This window comes from Chaetodon auriga, chromosome 16 (genome assembly GCF_051107435.1).
Source record: "Chaetodon auriga isolate fChaAug3 chromosome 16, fChaAug3.hap1, whole genome shotgun sequence".
In the NCBI taxonomy this organism is placed as follows: Eukaryota; Metazoa; Chordata; class Actinopteri; order Chaetodontiformes; family Chaetodontidae; genus Chaetodon; species Chaetodon auriga.
This window is the reverse complement of record NC_135089.1, coordinates 1,452,501-1,470,000: the sequence shown is the minus strand read 5'-3', so window position 1 is coordinate 1,470,000 and position 17,500 is coordinate 1,452,501. Positions and strand designations below refer to the sequence as shown.

The 17,500-nt window shown below is 47.2% G+C and overlaps 4 protein-coding genes across 5 annotated transcripts in view; 2 read left to right on the top strand and 2 right to left on the bottom strand.

Annotated features, from left to right (window-relative positions):
• The window catches only part of ift70 (intraflagellar transport 70), an 11,788-nt gene extending 6,236 nt beyond the window's left edge, over positions 1-5,552 (top strand). Inside the window, exons 10-19 of the mRNA XM_076751895.1 lie at positions 84-149; positions 336-389; positions 897-962; positions 1,204-1,280; positions 1,864-2,071; positions 2,700-2,771; positions 2,895-2,998; positions 3,184-3,262; positions 4,268-4,397; positions 4,719-5,552. Coding sequence (XP_076608010.1) covers positions 84-149; positions 336-389; positions 897-962; positions 1,204-1,280; positions 1,864-2,071; positions 2,700-2,771; positions 2,895-2,998; positions 3,184-3,262; positions 4,268-4,397; positions 4,719-4,855 — 993 coding nt within the window. The 3' untranslated portion in view covers positions 4,856-5,552. The remainder of the gene's footprint in view (positions 1-83; positions 150-335; positions 390-896; positions 963-1,203; positions 1,281-1,863; positions 2,072-2,699; positions 2,772-2,894; positions 2,999-3,183; positions 3,263-4,267; positions 4,398-4,718) is intronic.
• c16h16orf89 (chromosome 16 C16orf89 homolog) lies at positions 5,546-12,007 on the bottom strand. The gene is made up of 8 exons (XM_076751896.1): positions 11,724-12,007; positions 10,589-10,741; positions 9,907-10,057; positions 9,404-9,521; positions 8,416-8,578; positions 7,875-7,979; positions 7,470-7,559; positions 5,546-6,449 (listed from the first exon to the last, which is right to left on the bottom strand). The coding sequence occupies exons 1-8, from the start codon at positions 11,899-11,901 to the stop codon at positions 6,346-6,348; spliced, it is 1,062 nt and encodes a 353-aa protein (XP_076608011.1). The 5' UTR covers positions 11,902-12,007; the 3' UTR covers positions 5,546-6,345.
• A 1,298-nt stretch (positions 12,008-13,305) lies between these two features.
• On the top strand, positions 13,306-17,447 carry alg1 (ALG1 chitobiosyldiphosphodolichol beta-mannosyltransferase). The gene is made up of 13 exons (XM_076753591.1): positions 13,306-13,619; positions 13,768-13,845; positions 14,096-14,199; positions 14,314-14,462; positions 14,583-14,672; positions 15,093-15,206; positions 15,334-15,461; positions 15,811-15,849; positions 15,925-15,984; positions 16,052-16,162; positions 16,401-16,515; positions 16,858-16,933; positions 17,038-17,447. Exons 1-13 carry the CDS (start codon positions 13,328-13,330, stop codon positions 17,164-17,166), a joined length of 1,485 nt encoding a protein of 494 aa, XP_076609706.1. The 5' UTR covers positions 13,306-13,327; the 3' UTR covers positions 17,167-17,447.
• The window catches only part of eef2kmt (eukaryotic elongation factor 2 lysine methyltransferase), a 3,207-nt gene continuing 3,059 nt past the window's right edge, over positions 17,353-17,500 (bottom strand). The window contains exon 8 of one of the 2 annotated variants that reach the window (XM_076753594.1): positions 17,353-17,500. This exon is cut by the window's right edge and continues 44 nt beyond it. In XM_076753594.1, the coding sequence (XP_076609709.1) occupies positions 17,444-17,500 (57 nt within the window). In that variant the 3' untranslated portion in view covers positions 17,353-17,443. The other variant, XM_076753593.1, reaches the window with a different exon arrangement.

Below are 17,500 nucleotides of genomic sequence, written 5' to 3'. Positions count from 1 at the left end.
GCACACGGCGCTGCAGAGACGTGTGGGTCTTTAATTAAAACGGCATTAACGTCACTGCTGGATTCAATCTCTTTCTCTCTCAGTACTTTGACCTGGCAGCTGACGTCCTGGCAGAAAACGCCCATCTCACCTACAAATTCCTCTCGCCGGTAAAGTACACTCTGCACCGAACATGTGTTTTCATGAAAGATCACATCAGGTCCTGAGTCAAACCGCATGAACTTGAGCAGATGCAGCTTTTCTGCGTCTGTCTGTCTGCACCACTGAGCCTCATAATCATGATCGTTTCCAGTACCGGGATCATATTCATGTTGACGTGTTTTTGTCCTTTTCAGTACATGTATGAGTTCCTTGACGCCTTGTTGACCTGCCAGACGGCTCCAGAGGAGGTACGGTACAGAAACGACAACAGAAAAACATTTAACGCAACATTTAGACGCATGAATCCGTGTTTGTCTTAATGGATTAAATGACTGTGAAGTGAAAGCAGACTGAGGGCTGTCCTCCAGCCTGCAGCTGTCCTCAGGTTTAGTGTCGAGTGAGTGAGTGTTTTTCACACATTCACTGTTTGATTCAGTCTCAGGACTGTGGTCAAACTAAGCAGCTGCTCAGCAAACAGCTGTCAAACTCACAGATTCCTCAAAACACCTTTTTAAGACCATCGTTCGTCCTGGTTGTGTTTCCTTTTCTTTCAGCTTCTTTCCCCCAAGTGGACAAAAAACATTAATGTAGCTTTAAGAAAAGTTGGCGTCCATTTCTGTTTTTATTGCCTGTTGTTTTTGTATCCAGCTCCTGAGATTTCATGGATCTGTGTAGTTCCTGGAGCAGCTTTAAGTCCGTCACGTTTATTAAAATCACGTTTCGGGTTTTTAACCAACTGTCTGTTTGTTTCACAGGCTTTTAGGAAGTTTGACGAGATGAACGGAAAACTGACAGAACAGTTACGCAAGCTGGCCAAGCAGGTAGTTCACCTCCTCCTCCTCCTCCTCCTCCTCCTCCTCCTTCATAGGGCTGTCTTTATTTCTATCATCTGTTATGTTTTGTACATGTACCTGTGTTTATGTTTCTGTATATTTAATTTTGAGATATTATCCATCATGCTGTATTTCATCCTGTAACTGGCTGCTCTTGCCTGATCATAGATGGTTTTCCTGAGTCACAGGAAGCTGAACTTAAACTTCACTGTCGATCTCCTCCTCTCAGCTGCAGGAGGCCCGGCTGGCTCGAGACGACGAGGTGCAGAAAAAAGCTCTGCAGGACTACGACCTGATGCAGGAGAAGTGAGGACACACACACACACACACACACACACAGTGGTGAGATGTGAGAAATAAATGAGGTGAATATTTTAGATTTTCATAGTGGAATCAGCCCAGCCCACCTGAGCACCTGGCCGATATACACTTCATAATTGAACACTTAAAATGCTGTGATGGTTGTTGTTTATTGCTCACCTCCTCGAGCGCACGCCGCCTGTGTTTCACCGCACACACTGTCTGATCGTGAGCATGAACCCTCTGAGTCTTGAATCTTTAATGTGACGATTGTCATGTCTCCTAAGAAACAATAAGACGGAAAGAAAGAAATGTGTTCTTGGAAGCTTGAAAAGAAGCTTGACTCAGTTCTCTCTGCATACTCCACGTCCTGTTTGAACCAAAGGCATCAGTCCAGTTCTTCTTCTGCTGAAGGTTCTTCTGTCCACAGCCATGAAAAGTGTTTCGGATGTTAGAAGTTTTCCAGCGTTTCCTCTGTCTCTCTCTCATTCTGACTCATGAAAACACTTCCAGCTCTTTCCTCCTCAGAGCTCCACCTGATCATTCCTCTCTCCCTCCCTCCTCTGTGATTGGCCCGCTCTCACCACAGGTACATCGTGGTCCTCATGGCCCAGGCCAAGATCTACTGGAACCGGGAGAACTTCCAGATGGTGGAGAAGATTTTCCGGAAGTCGGTGGAGGTCTGCAACGAGGACGACACCTGGAAGCTGAACGTGGCCCACGTGCTCTTCATGCAGAACAAATACAAGGAGGCCATCGGCTTCTACGAGCCCATCGTCAAGAAGCACTACGACAACGTGAGTGTTTCAGGGCGGGCGGACACGTTGTGACGTCCACACGTGTGGAGGGACACGCAGAGCTTTAGTGTTGAGAAGACGTCAGACGTCAGACTCTTGGCTTCTTGTTGTACTTTGAAGTAAACGCTGCCCCGCTGACCGCTGAGGGCGGGACTGAACGTTGACGGTTTGCCTTTCTGTCCAGGTGGAGCAGTGTAACATTCAGGAGTGTCCCTGCAAGTGCAAACCTTCGGTAACAATGGAGCCCAAGCGGCGCCGTACTGATTCCTCTGCAGTGTCTTCACATCTGTGCATGACGTCTGTTTCATGACTCTCTGCTGCTGCTCTTCTTTTTGGTTTCACTGTTTGTTTGCAGTGGTGCATCTGGAAACTTTGACTTTTGTCCAGTTTCAGAAAATGTAGTCATGATAAACGTCCTAACATGAGATGGAGCAGCACTGCTCAGCAGGCTTCCTCACATCCTAGAGTCTGATTATCTGATATCATTTTACAGCTTCACTTCAGTTCACACGTCTAAAAAACCTGATTTCTTATTGATGTTCTGACTAAACATCATCTGTATGTGTGTGTGTGTGTGTGTGTGTGTGTGTGTGTGTGTGTGTGTGTGTGTGTGTGTTCTCCACTGTAGATCCTGAATGTGAGCGCTGTGGTTCTGGCCAACCTGTGTGTGTCCTACATCATGACCAGTCAGAATGAGGAGGTAACTTCGATGGGGTTAATCGTTCTTCTTCTCGTGTGGTTTCGTGTTCGCTTTTGTCTCGACCTCGCAGCGTGAATCAGTCCTTCGTCTCCTCTGTGTCCTCATGTCGACGCGGTCCGACAGGCCGAAGAGCTGATGAGGAAGATCGAGAAAGAGGAGGAGCAGATCTCCTACGACGACCCCGACAAGAAGGTGTTTCACCTGTGCATCGTCAACCTGGTCATCGGGTGAGTCCTGCTGCTGAGGGTCGTGACTGAAGAGTCCGTCTGTGAAATAAAACTGCCAAAATCACTGCAGCTCCGCCTGTTTGAGCCATCAGCCAATCACACGCCTGCTCCTCAGGTGAAGCATTATCAGACCTGTGGACGATCAGAACGTCCCCGTGTAGTCTGAACTTGTCTTCTTCTTTCAGGACGCTGTACTGCGCGAAGGGAAACTACGACTTCGGCATCTCTCGAGTCATCAAGAGCCTGGAGCCGTACAACAAGAAGGTCAGCCGTGAACTCTTCTCACGAAGTCTGTAGCACAGCTCAAACCCTGAACCTCGACAGGCGGCAGCAGTGCTTTCAGTTCTCATTAAAATGTCCAACCTGGAGACGTGTTTCCAGTTTTGAAGCAAAAATAACCCCCCGAGCCGCCCAGGAATCTCTCCTCTGAGGCTGAGCAGCTCATTTTGGGACCTTTGATCTGGTCCAGTCACGACGGCAGACTGCAGCTGAGTCCACTAAGCTCCAGCTGAGAACACAAGCCGTCATCCCGAGTGCTTCCCCTCTCATCCTCACAACAGTCAGCGCCGCGGAGCCGCGCTCTCAGTGAAAGCAGAGGGGAGTTGAGGAATGCGAAGCCTGGCGAGCCGCTCGGTCACGCCGGCTTCTCACGAGCTGCCCGTCACGTCTGAAGTCCGATTCCTTCAAACAGAGAAAGTCTCAGATCGTCCTGGAGAATCGAACCATGAAGACACTCAGAAAGACGCCGGCAGCACTTTGACAGAAAGTCTCTCTGAAGTGTCTCTGAGCTCATGTGTTCATCTCCTTCATCCTTCATGTGTTCACAAAGTGGTGAATTCGCTCCATCCTCTATGAACGTCTGAGTCTTTCCAGGACGCCCCTTTCATACCCAGTCATGATCCTCTCACCTGTCAATCAGCCTGTTTACCTGTGGAATGTTCCAAACAGGTGTTTTTGGAGCGTTCCACATCTTTCAGTCTGTGAAATGTGTTGCTGCATCAGATTCACAATAAGAGATATTTACAGAAATCAATGAAGCTGATGAGGAAGAACATTCAATATGTTGACTTTGAGCTGATTTCAGGTCAGTTTGTGTCAGAGAGGATCAGATCAGCTGATCACAGTCTGTTACATCTCTGGGATCATTACTGACTTCATATCATATGTCATCATGGTGTATGCTGTTACCTAAACTGCTAATGTGTGTGTGTGTGTGTGTGTGTGTGTGTGTGTGTGTGTGTGTGTGTGTGTGTGTGTGTGTGTGTGTAGCTGGGGACGGACACGTGGTTCTACGCCAAGCGCTGCTTCCTCTCTCTGCTGGAGAACATGTCCAAACACATGGTCATGCTGAGGGACGCGGTGGTACAGGAGTGTATTCAGTTCCTGGAGCACTGTGAGGGTGAGCAGCAGTCACACACACACACACACACACACACACACACACACACACGCCTGGCCTGCTGCAGTTCCGCACCATCAGTGTGATAACAGATGTCTTTTTTTTAATGGTTCATGTGTATCCCATCAGAGTTTAGCGACCGTTAGCATCTGCGGCTAACTAGCTCCCTTCCTACGACCGTAGCTTCACTCCACCCTCAGTTTGCTCTGACGTGCTGAGCACACGCGTGTTCTCCAGAGGATGAGCCCTCTGTGAACGTTGGTGTGCTTCCACCTGCGGGTCACACCTCACTGCGTCAGTAATGACTCTGTCCGCTCACAGTGTACGGGAAGGAGGTGCCGGCCATCATCGAGCAGCCTCTGGAGGAGATCCACATTCACATCGGCAAGAACACCGTCACCTACGAGGCTCGGCTGCTCAAGGCGCTGTTCTACGAGGTCATTGGCTGGAACAAGTGACATCATCACACAGGTGTCGCTGCAGCATGTGAGCTTCGCTGATGATGGCTCGCACATGGACAACATCACTGACTGCAGCCAGCGGGCAGCTCGAATCAGTCAGCACACGCACACACACACACACACACACACACACACACACACACACACACACACACGAGTCTGTGATGTATTTTTAAAAATGGCTGCTGTGCAGCCTCATATTCTTAAAATCCAAACCATCCTGACTTCCTTTAAACTCACTTTATCCTCTCTCCGTCTCACACACACACACACACACACACACACACACACACACACGCCCCCTCCAGGGGAAGCTCCTCTGTCGAGCTGGGGGGGTTTTGACACTTTGCTCTAGCAGATCTTATATAACCGCTGTGTGTGTGTGTGTGTGTGTGTGTGTGTGTGTGTGTCGTCTCCTCCTGCTGCCTGTTGAAGGAGGCTCTCGCTCCTCGTCACTCTCTTGAGGCGGTGATGTGAGCAGAGATGATTCACATTTATTCTCAGTCAAACTGAACACAGCAGGCTTTGTTTTGTTGGTTGTTTATTGACATGACACACGGTAACATCTTGTATGTAAGTCGATTACATGCGTCGTAGTTCATGCGTGTACCCTGTTTGGTCAGTGCTGGTTGTTCAGCTGCCGTCCGGCCATCTTTAACGTTCAGGAGATAAAATGTTTGTGAAAAGTAAAAACTTATTGTAAACAAAATAAAGATTATTTTTGAAAAAAAAAAAAAAAAGATATTTTCCTTGAAAACTGCACTAAATACTTCTGTCCTCTCAAACAGCGATGCTCCAATCGGGCTTTTAACGGCTGATACCAAACAGCGTTTTACAGATGAATCCTGAACCGTCTCATGAATCATCAAACTCTGCGTTCACGTCTCTGACTGAGGACCTGAAGGCTCTCTGCACTCTGGACTTTAAATAACCGACGAGCATCAGGTGACGTGTGGCCTCACAGGATGCAGGTCTGAACAACTTCAATTATCAATTCTGTAGCTCGCTCACTGCCTCACAGGCCACCGTACAGCCAGCAGCCTGCTGGATCTCCACCTCCACATGGACACCAACACGTGGGACGACCTGCTGAAGATCAGGTCGTTTATGAAGACTAACGGTGACTTGTGACGGTTTCCTGTCAGACTGGAGCATCGCTGCTTTAAAAAGACGTCTTGTTCTGGATAAACTGATCCGTAGATTCAGCACACGGGGGATAAAACACCGTCCTCATAATCACAGAACACATATGAAAGAAATAGAAGTAGAAAAACAAATCAGTCTTTTCTCCTTTTCGTGCCAAAACAGCCACATTCCAGCGTTTTATTGAGGACTTTCATCATCTTACGACTATGTTCAGAAAACAACGTACTGTGTCGGAGTCGCTCTCCAGCCGTGACGAGCTTCTCTACCTGATGATCTACTATGTTTTGTTTTTCTAGTGTGAACGCACCCGTGAAGATGCTGGGGGGAGGGGGGGGGGGCGTTCAGGAGAGCGGCCTCTTCGTTATGTCCTGTTCTGCCAGGTAGTAGTTCAGGTATCCTCCCAGAGCGCCGACCGCCACCGCCGTCATGTGACTGGAACAGCCATCTGTGAGGCCAGAAAAGACAGAATAATCCACTGAGGCCAAACTTAACAGAAGTCAAAGGGGACATTTTACTGCACCGAGTACTTCTACTTTCAGTACTTCAAGTAGATTTTCCTCATTATACTAAAATACTTCTACTGAAGTAACGTTTTCAATGCAGGACTTTCACTTGTACCAGTATTTTCACAGTGTACTTAAATGATCCTTTATGACGTCATAAACTCACCTGAAAACAGCACAAAGACGATATATTTAATGTTTTTCGTCATCAGTTTGATTGATTTTGGTAAATATCTGCTTATTGTGAATCTGATGCAGCAACACGTTTCAATCACGTTGGGACAGGAGCGACCGAAGACTGCCGTGTCCTCTGGGACAAAGAGGAAAAGGACCGTCCAGGTTGTCCCAGCACAAAGTTCAGCAGCAGCGTCTGTGCTGGTCTGCAGGTGTGCTCATGGGTCACCTGCACATCTGCGAAGGCTCCATCAGTGCTGCATGAATGCTTCGACCGGCTGCCTGCAGCCCACACCTGCACCACTGAGAAGGTGTGGAGCATCATGAAGACAAAACACGCCAGCAGAGACTCTGGACTGTTGACTTACTGAGTGCTGTTCAAAGAAAGGCTGAGGTCACACGGTGGAAACAGACCAACTGAAACATGTTGCAGGCATCAAATTCAGGATGAGCGTATATTCACAGAGACTGTAGCGTCCCATCTGTTTGGAGTCAGGGTTGTACTTTCAGTACCAGGCTTTGTCACATTTCTGCGATCAGAGCGCTCAGCGTCCTGTCATTAGACGGACAGTGAACTCATGCTCTCTGGATAAGTGTGTTCTTAACTTCAGTGTCTTTGACGTGACTGTGGACGACTAATCTTCAGAGTCAAAGATCATCTCTGTGCTTTCAGCTGATGAATCGCTCTCATGGAGCAGGATCATCGCCGTGTCGTGCAGGTGTGCCGGCGATGTTCGAGCTCTGTCGCTCAGCAGAGGAAGGACTCGTTCCATCTGCCTCAAACTGACCTGGAAGTATCTTCTCCCTCCTCTTCACCCTCCTGTGAGGCTGCAGCTGCTCCAGCAGCTCGTCTCCGATGATCTGAGAGATGATGCTCTCTGAGAGAAAAAGCAGCAGAATATCAGCCGTTAGTCCGTCCGTGGAGATATCAGCCAATGAGCTCAGTCGAGAATGAGGTGAGTCACTAACACCTGAGCTCTTAAGGCACTGAGGAACAGCAGGTAACAGCTCACAATACAAAATAATGACGGGCTTTAAAGGTTTGATTGATTTATATTCACCAAGCTTTTTATACTTTGAGATCAACAGAAGAAGTCTTAACGTTTTCTGCCTGGAAATAATGAGCTCAGTATGATTCAGACTGAGATGAACGAGGCTGGTTATCATTAGTTTAATGCACTTCAAACACTCACTGTCTCTCCCAAAGCAGCCCACTTCCTCGTCCTGCAGCCTGAGGATATGCTGCAGCCAATCAGCTTTGTAGAAGTCGGAGAAACCGGCCAATCCACAGATCAGGACTGTCCACAGAGAGCAAAGGAAGTCGGGTCAGTCAACGCATTTCCTGCAGAGCCTCGTCTGCTTTATAACAAGTCAGAGATTTACTTTTGGTCTCAGATTCTTCTAAAAAGACGTTGCTCAAGAACGCCTTGGATTAAAGGAACTGACGTCCCACAAGACACTCAGCAGACTTAAAAAACACTCACGGGCCTAAACTGGAGGAACAAAAACAGCACAATCCTCAAACAGGCGTCCACACCGGCCTGTTTGGGCCCGTTTGATTAAACCACCCAGAGGTTTTTATGAGGTGGAAGAAATCCGTCAGCTTTTTGGAGCATGAAAATTACCAGGAGTGGAGATACAAGTTTCCTACCTGACGACTTTAACATGTGAAATATATGCTTGAAATAAGTTAAAGATGAGGAAACATGTAGAAACACAAACTGAAACACTCACTGTTTTCGATGAAGATGTCCACCGTCTGCTCCGTCAGGCCGTCCTTGATGATGTCCTGGTTGGTCTTCATCATGTTGGAGCAGAAGATCTTCTCGTAGCTGCGTTCGGTCATGTTGGCTCGGGACGCTCGAGTGTCGCCTTTCAGCAGGTTGGTGCAGCCTCTCTGAGAGGAAAGGACGCGGTCAGCGGTTCCAAACAGAGCGATGGTTCTGCTCATTCCTGCTCAACTATTCACGAGCTTCTCTTTTAGCTTAGCATCTGCTGACATTCAGTGCACATGCAGGTATTTTTAGAGTTTAGAGTTCCCTTTTTTAGTATTTTATCAGCATTCCTGCCAAGATGAAACTGAGAAGATCGATACCACCCTCATGTCTGAGAGTTAACTGTGACGCCAGCGGGCTTAGCTTAGCATAAAGACTGGAAGCAGAGGGAAACAGCTAGCCCGCCTGTGTCCACAGTTTAATAGTATGTTTAGCGGCGTCTTTATCTTCAGATATCAGACAACATACATCATGTTAGGTAAGAGTTTTAAGAGTGTTAATGTCAGTATCTGCATGCCCGGTCGTCATACACTGTCCTTCATGATATTCCACTGATTGACAGTTGGGGGCGATACTGTACCAAAGCAGTGAAGAAGAAAACTGCGAGCCTGCAAACATGGACGAAAACAACGCAGCTCTAAATTCTTCTGAATATCGTTTCAGGAGGACTGAAATGCACTCAGTGTTTTTAATCTTGAGGATTCACAGTCAATTAAATGAAACCTTAATTGTTTTTAAAATAATCTTAATTAGCTCTGGAGGCTGCTAGGCTAGCTGTTCCCCCTGCTTCCAGTCTTTATGCTAAGCTAAGCTAAGTGCTTCCTTTCTGAGTATATATTATTATACTTATTCTGAGTGTCTTACAAGTTGGACTGGAGTTTTAAAGAATTTAAAGCCTGCTGGCGTAAGAATAAAAACTCATTTTGGTGACATAGTTCGCAGCTCACCATCTTTCCGATCATGAAGTAAAGCAGCTGGTGGGACAGAGAGTAGTGTGGACAGCCGAATCGAGTCATGGTGTCCCGGCAGGGTTTGGTGATGATGCAGGGCGTCCCGTTCATCTTCCTGCTCAGAACAAAACCCAAATTCAAACTTACAGCGACCCAAAACGGAAACAGCAGCAACACCTCACGTCTTTTTCAGAGAATATTAACCGTAAATCTAAAATCTGCTTTAATACTTCTTCCTGTTTGTGCCGAGGACACTGAGAAGTATGAGCTCAAGGCAAAGAAATCATGAATCAACTCTCTCATTTTCTCAGAGCTCCTCTTGTCCACGTTTGGCAACTGGACAGTCAGAGGACACAGACACTGTTCAGAGAGACTTTAGTGTAAATTCAAATAGTCCTGTAGAAGCTGGGGGACTTAAATAGGGATCAAATGTGCAGCACGTGAACCTCCGTCGTCCCTGCTTCCCTGTAATAAAGTCTCGCTGTCACTCGTGTTCGTACCAGGTTCCCAGCAGCAGGGTCAGACATTTGTCACTGAGCTGCTCGTCGTAGCACTCGGTGGTCATGGTGGAGGGATAGACCAGGCTGGGATCTGTGGAGCTCCACCCCTGAGGGATCAGCCAGAAAGTCCAGGACAGCAGGGGTTCAAACTCTGCAGGACACAGAGGAGGGAACGATGGAGGAGACTCAGCTACGACCTGCAGCCTGAGGCGAGGGCTCACAGCCACATCTCGCTCTGTATGAAGGGCTCAACAGCAGAGAGACGCTGGGAAACACTACAGGAGCTTTTTTTAACCCAAATATCTTTTTTTACTTCCTTTAATAATAAAAACATACATATTCACATTTTTAAGGCATCATGTTGACATTATTTGAGTGTGAAAACAGAAGCTTCACTGTGCTCTCAGTTGGATTTAAGACATTATTAATCATTATTATCATTTCTGAACTGTTTGGTTTATTAACATCAGCGCTCCTCTGAGCTGACAGCTTCTCTTTGTCGTCGAATCGTCTAAAACTTTGTATTTCCATTTGTACAACCTGCTCTTCTGTCTCCGTTTCATGTGAGACAGATGAATGGATTCTACACCAAACGTGTTCACTTACTTCTGAGTAAAAGTGTCAAACTGAGGACCTGCTGATGTCACACTTCTGGATTTCTGGGAAATGAAGTCTTTCTCACCTCTGTAGTATTTGGGGTCGTTCTGCTGCAGGGCGGCGACGGCCTTGTCGAAGCTTTGGTCCAGACGTTTGACCAGAGCGACGGCGGTGGTTCTCTGAGCCCAGCTGACGGGGTCGCTGTGAGGCCACGTCCGGACTGCCTCCTTCAGTTCAGCTGAGACACAAACAAACGGAGAGAATCAGGATGAGACGCGTCCTTTGCACCAATAATGTTCTTTTGAGTGAGAGTTTACATGCAGATTGAAAGTTAACCTTCAGTTTTACACTGAGGTGTGTTGGATGTGTTTGAGCCATGATGGCAGCGTGGATGGCGATCGCTCATACATCCACGGTCAGTCCACCATGTTGAACATCTTTAAACATCTCATCATCTACAGGATGACGGACATTTATGTTTGCTAACACGCTAAGCTACAATGGAGAACATTATACCTGTTAAACATCAGCATGTTAGCATGCTGTTAGCAGTTCAAAATCTGATTTTAAATACTTGTGTTTGACTCTGAGAGAAAGACTTTCCCAAAATGTGTCACCACCACACCTGAACCTGAACTTTGACCCAGAGCCTCGTTCTGCTCACCTGAGAGGCCACATGGATGTTTATGGAGCTCACTGATACATGAAAGCAAAGAGAAGGACTTTCTATTTAACAGCAGCATGTTGAACTTATGTAGATTCAGTTTGTTTCCTCTCAGTCACACTGTTGAAATGCTCTGTTCTTACTTAAGGCAATGTTCATAATGTAGTAAAATATAATAATAATAATGTAAAACACTGTTGTAATACAATAATACACAGTTTGCTGTAAAAGGCGCTTTAGAACAATGTGCAGCTCAACCTTAAAAAGTCAAATAAAGCAGAAAAGTGTCTCTGTTTGGTTTAGTTTGTAACTTTTAAACCATGAATAATCTAAACTTTCCATAACACGCAGAGTCCTTCCATTTTACAAAAGCACATCATGGTTGTAGTTTATTATTTGCATTAGTGCCCTCGTGCATTTCCCCTAAAATGGTCCAGTTGATGTGAACCCGCCCATCATAAACAAGCAGAAAAGCTGCAGATATGTTCCAGATGTTTGACGCATCTGTCTCCAGACTCCTGCAGCCTGTTTTCCAGCTCAGGCCGTGTTTACGTACCCTGCAGCATGAGGAACCCGACCACCCCGTCCAGGTTGATGTGCTCATGCTGCCGCTCCAGGAAGGATGCTCCTCTGGAGAGGCTGCTCAGGATGTCATCGATCACCTCCGCCTGCGCTCCGGACACTGCGGCAAACAGCGCCAGCACTGCGGCCAGCTGGCGCACAGCTGCCCGCATGTTCTCACTGCGATGGTCCGGGTCTGGAGGCTCCGGGTCACTTTTCTCCGACAGAACCAGAGAGGAGCAGGGAGGACAGACTGCCTCTCCTCTAACGGGGAGGAAAGTGAGGAGGCTGGGGGAGGAAACAGCCGTGACGTCACAGAGGCTGTTATTACTCAATCCAACGTGAAGATGGTAAAAAGTGTTTTCTCTTTTTTTTTCTGGGACTCAAAATCACCACGAGCCGCCCTCAAAGTCTCCTCACAGGCCCCCCAGCAATGGTCGACCTCCTGAGAGTCCGAAACAGGGATGAAGTCAAGTGTTTTGTTCGGTCATTTTCATTTTCTTGCTGCTCCCTGAGGCAAGAACAGAAATGACCAATCTGTGCAACAGAAACATGTTTTAGTTTAGAAATTACATATAATAACATTTAATACTGCTGTGACCATAACTTTGATCACAAGAGTCCAAGTCTGTCGTCAGTTATCACATCAGATGTTTCCAGTTTTTCCAGTCTGCAGCGCTGCCTGAGGGAGCCTTCAACTGGTGAGAATAATGACTGAAAAGTGACCCAAAGGTTTACTAAAACATCTCTCTTTGTTGCAGAGGGCAGGATCATCATCATCATCATCATCATCATCATCATCATCATCATCATCATCTTCACCATCTTCTTCTTCTTCTTTGCTACTGAATCAGTTTATTTCTAATAAAGGTTTCCTGTTTTTCAGTTGATGTGGAACATCTTTGTCAGGTCTTCATTATGTTTTGTTATCATTAATTTGATGTATTTTACACCCATGACTTTGCCTCATGTTAGAGTTATATAGTTGATAAGTCTGTACAGAATTATGGATGATCTCCTCCGTTCTGCATATTTAAAGCTGGTTGAACCTTATTTCAAACAGACCTATGAACACAGATGTTCACAATGACATATATTATGAAGTTGTACCAGCAGATTCATAATTATACAACAAACTATAAATATACTGAGAATACAATATGAAAACTAAAAACAATACGAACATAAAGCCAGAGGGTCAGACAACACAGGTTTTACCAAAATGTCACAGAGTAAAAACACCAGTAGACAAACAAATAGAAGATATTTACACCTTTTCTGTAAAAATAATATAAGAGATTCAGTTTTTGATTTAATCTTCCAGAGCAGGAAAAAGGTTTGTTCTCAGATGACAATGACAGAATTTATCAGGTAGTATTTGTGTTCATCGTTCCTGCTGTGATCAAAGAAAGCAAAACAAAAACAAAAAATATGTTAAATTCTGGAAATAATAAATTCATATGATTAATGACGTCTTCGTGTTGTGACGCTACTTTTTCCTGTGTTGGAACTGAACGCCTCATTGAATGTGCGGTCCCTTTAAATCTGAAGCTCCTCCTCCTTCATTGGGCCACGTCATCATCACAGTGACAAACAAACATGGCGACGCACTGCAGCTGCCCGGCTTTTCTGACCGTAATCACGCTGTTTGCGGCGCTTTTAATGGTGATTTACGCCGCAGGGTCAAACGTAACATGGCCGGCCGTGTTTGTGGCTCTTCTAACCGGACTGCTGTCGCTGTGGTTGCGGAGGTTGCGGCAGCGGGACGGCGGGACTGACCGGCGGGTGTGCGTGCTGGTGCTGGGGGACATCGGTCGCAGCCCTCGGATGCAGTATCACGCCTTGTCCCTCAGCAAACACGGATACAACGTTACCTTTGTCGGGTTTTTGGGTAATTTAATTTAAATTAAATTAAATTAAATTAAATTAAATTCATGCTGTCGTTCATCTGCGGATCAAACAGACACAATACCTGAAGACAGAAGTCCACAAAAAGACTTCAGATTTCAGTTGAGCTCTCTCTGAAATTCTCCTTTCAGATACCAAACCTCACCAAGACGTGCTGAGAGAAGAGAACATAAGGATTGTCCCCATCAGAGAGGTGAAAGGTGTTCAAGGTACCTGGAACCACGTTACTCTGCGTTATGTGCTGCGTTTTACTGCTGTGGGTGTTTCAGCTGGAGCTCTTTGAACTCCTTTACATCCTGCTGGCTGTTTGAATCTACAGCAATGCTTCAGATTCTAGAAGATCATCACATGTACCTCGAATCTTAATCTTAATATTTGAATGCAGTACTTGAGTAAATGTACTTCGTTACATTCCACCTGTTGTTACAGGTGTTGAAAAGTTCTTTGTTGTCTTTTCAGTGGGACCGAAAATCATGACGTACGTGATGAAGGTGATGGTTCAGAGTCTGCAGCTTCTCCACGTGCTGCTGAGGATGAAGATCCAGGCTCACGTCCTGATGCAGGTGTGTTCAGTGTGAACGCCTCACCTGTGTTCAGTGTGAACGCCTCACCTGTGTTCAGTGTGAACGCCTCACCTGCCCTTCAGACTCATGCTCACAGCTGTGTTTGTATCCCAGAATCCTCCGGGCTTGCCCAGCATTGCGGTGGTTTGGCTCGTGTGCGTCCTGCGCGGCAGCAGATTCGTCATCGACTGGCACAACTACGGCTACACCGTCATGGCCCTGAGCCACGGCCAGAGACACCCGGTGGTCCGGCTGGCAGAATGGTCAGTGCTGTGCGGCTGACGGTCTACGAGGAGAACCCTCTTCACTTCACGCGTTAGTCATTTCTGAGTCACTCCTTCATCTGTGACGCGGTTCAGACGTTTGTCCTCGTCTTCTTCCAGGTACGAACGCTTCTTCGGCCCTCTGGCCACTCACAACCTGTGTGTCACCAACGCCATGAAGGATGACCTGCAGAAAAACTGGAGCATCAAGTATGATTTCTTTGAACTTCTCCTGTTAAATGTAAGAAAATCAAATTCTGAAGCCTCACTAGCAGCCTCAAGAGGCCGCGACGCTCATTACACCTGACGGTACAGCGGCGTTGTAGAAACAAGGCGAGTGTTCACTCTTACTGAAAAATATCTGAACAACAAAGTTAAACCCTGCGGTGACTGAAATGTGTCCCTGATGATAGAAGAGTCAGACTCCCTCAGAGGAGCTAACGGAGAGCTCGTGAGGTCATTCATCCTCTGGGGACAATGAATGTGTCTGATGTCTGTAACACATTTCATGGCAGCTGCTCGATGTCTTCCTTTGAGTCAAAGCGAGTTAGAAGATAAAACTGCCTGAATGATGCATGAGATCACATCTGCTGTACCAAAGAGACGGTTTTGACTGTTTGGCGTCTGCAGGGCGACGACTCTGTACGACAGACCGGCCGCCATCTTCAGGGAGACTCCGCTGAAGCTGCAGCACGAGCTCTTCATGAGACTGGCCGACACGTATCCTCAGTTCCAGAGCAGCAGGTGAGAAACACCTGACGCGTCAGTCACAACCTGTCCTCTAAAAGAGACATTAACAGAGCTGAAGTCCTGCACTGGTTTCCTCTAAACTGCACACGCTGCCTTCACTGACCTGCTGTGTGTTTTCCAGCTCTGAGGAGGCGCAGGTGGAGGTGAAGGTGGAGAGGACGGTTTTCTCACTTTGTGACCTCACTGATGGCACGTTGACGTTGAGGGCGGAGCGACCGGCGCTGCTGCTCAGCAGCACCAGCTGGACAGGTGAGGACACCTGTCTGCTGAAGACAAACCATTTTCTAATTCTTCTGATTGAAAGTCATCAGCTGCAGCTCTGACCTTTACCTGCTGTGAAGCATCTGTGGAGGAGAAGATCTTTGTTGTAGTTCCTGTCTTCATCAAAACAAAAACTAAAGTGGTGTTTTGCACAAAGCTGCAGAAATCGTAGGAGAACATCTGATTTTCACAGTTAATGCTAATGAGCAGCTACTGGTTAGCCTGCAGCGATGAGCGACAGGTGATCACCTGGATCACCAGGATCACCTCTGGTTCAGTCAGCGGTTTTTAAATCTCGAGCTGTCTGTGAATCTGACGCAGTCTGTTTTCTCCGCAGAGGACGAAGACTTCTCCGTCCTGCTGAAGGCTCTTGAAGGTACGAGACGTTCACACCTTCTGCTCCACCAGGTTGACCTCTGACCTCCGTCTCACTCCTCTTTGATCTCCACAGAGTACGAAGCTTTCATCAGAGGCGGCGCGTCTTTGCCGGATGTGCTGTGTGTGATCACAGGTAATCCTCACACAGGCCTCAGCTGTCGGTCAGGTGTGTGCGTGTTCTCATGTTTGTGTGTGTGCAGGTAAAGGTCCTCAGAAGGAGCACTACAGGAAGCTGATTGGCTCTCTGCACTTAGAGCACGTGACGATCTGCACTCCCTGGCTGGAGGCTGAAGACTATCCCGTCTTACTTGGTGAGAACAGTGAAGGTCTCAGGCTCAGACTCTGTTCACACCTTCTCATCGACAGGCTCCTTCTCTGTGTTTTCAGTTTTCACTCACACCGTCAGAGAGAGTGAGACAGTCTCACTCTGAGCCTGTCGGACAGTTTGGACAAAAAAGACATTTGAATGTGTCACTTAAGTTATTCTCTGACATTACTGTCCTGAAGAAGACGCCTCAGTGGACGTGTCCCCGTGCGTTTGTCCCACAGGTTCAGCAGACCTCGGCGTCTGTCTCCACAAGTCGTCCAGCGGTCTGGACCTGCCCATGAAGGTGGTGGACATGTTCGGCTGCTGCCTGCCCGTCTGCGCCATCCACTTCGACTGGTGAGCTCCGTCAGGGTGGAGGTTTGAAAGGCAGCTGCTGCAGTAACGGGTGCAGCCTGCAGGGGGCGCACGCAGGACGTTTAGTGGTTTGGTTTAATGTTTTAGATTCATCTCAGAATCGTTTATCTTCACATTGATGCTTCTTCAGATTCTGAAGGATTCAAAGGAACTCAGAAATAAACCAAAAGGGCTGAAAAGACTGAAATTATTCTGCGTTCAGTGACCCTGATCCAATCAATGTAACACTGTGTGTGTGTGTGTGTGTGTGTGTGTGTGTGTGTGTGTGTGTGTGTGTGTGTGTGTGTGTGTGTGTGTGTGCGCGCGCGCGCGCACTCTTTCCAGCTTACACGAGCTGGTGAAGCACGAGCAGAACGGACTGATCTTCAGAGACTCTCAGGAACTCGCTGAGCAGCTCAAGGTGAGAATGTAGAAAAGAGTCACTTTAATTAATTTAACACCTGGACGTCAGCCAAACGTTAATGTTCATTTACTCATCGTGTGTGTGTGTGTGTGTGTGTTCAGTCTCTCCTCTCAGACTTTCCCAGTTCAGAGGGCAGACTGGCTGCGTTCAGGAGGAACCTCCGCACCAGCAGAGGACAGCGCTGGGACGACAACTGGGACCAGAACGTCCTGCCTCTGATCGGTTCTTAATGGGGTTGAGGGACCTTTGATCTTCAGTGAAGTCTTATTTTGACAATCGGACACCAGCGTTGAAGGACAGACGAGTCGTGATAGAACAAGTTGACATAGTTTTACTGTCTTGTAGCAGGAGGGTGGAGCGTCCTCTCAGCGTCCTCTCAGCGTCCTCTCAGCGTCTCCTGACTCCACCTGCGGTTCACTTTTCATTCCAGCGGTTTTTCCTTGGTCACAGAACTTGAATGTAGAAAAGACACTTTGATACGTGTACATTTGTAAATAAAATGTTTATTCATGAGTGCAGTCTGATCAGTTGGACGGACGACAGTCGGCTGTAGGGGAACACGCG

Coding starts and splice junctions, on each gene's coding strand:
- c16h16orf89 (XM_076751896.1), bottom strand. CDS start 11,901: ATGCGGGCAGCTGTGCGCCAGCTGGCCGCAGTGCTGGCGCTGTTTGCC. Junction 10,058..10,588: donor CGACCCCAAATACTACAGAG/GTGAGAAAGACT, acceptor TGTGTCCTGCAG/AGTTTGAACCCCTGCTGTCC. Junction 7,980..8,415: donor GGACATCTTCATCGAAAACA/GTGAGTGTTTCA, acceptor CTCTGTGGACAG/TCCTGATCTGTGGATTGGCC.
- alg1 (XM_076753591.1), top strand. CDS start 13,328: ATGGCGACGCACTGCAGCTGCCCGGCTTTTCTGACCGTAATCACGCTG. Junction 15,207..15,333: donor CCTCAGTTCCAGAGCAGCAG/GTGAGAAACACC, acceptor TGTGTTTTCCAG/CTCTGAGGAGGCGCAGGTGG. Junction 15,850..15,924: donor CCTGCTGAAGGCTCTTGAAG/GTACGAGACGTT, acceptor TGATCTCCACAG/AGTACGAAGCTTTCATCAGA.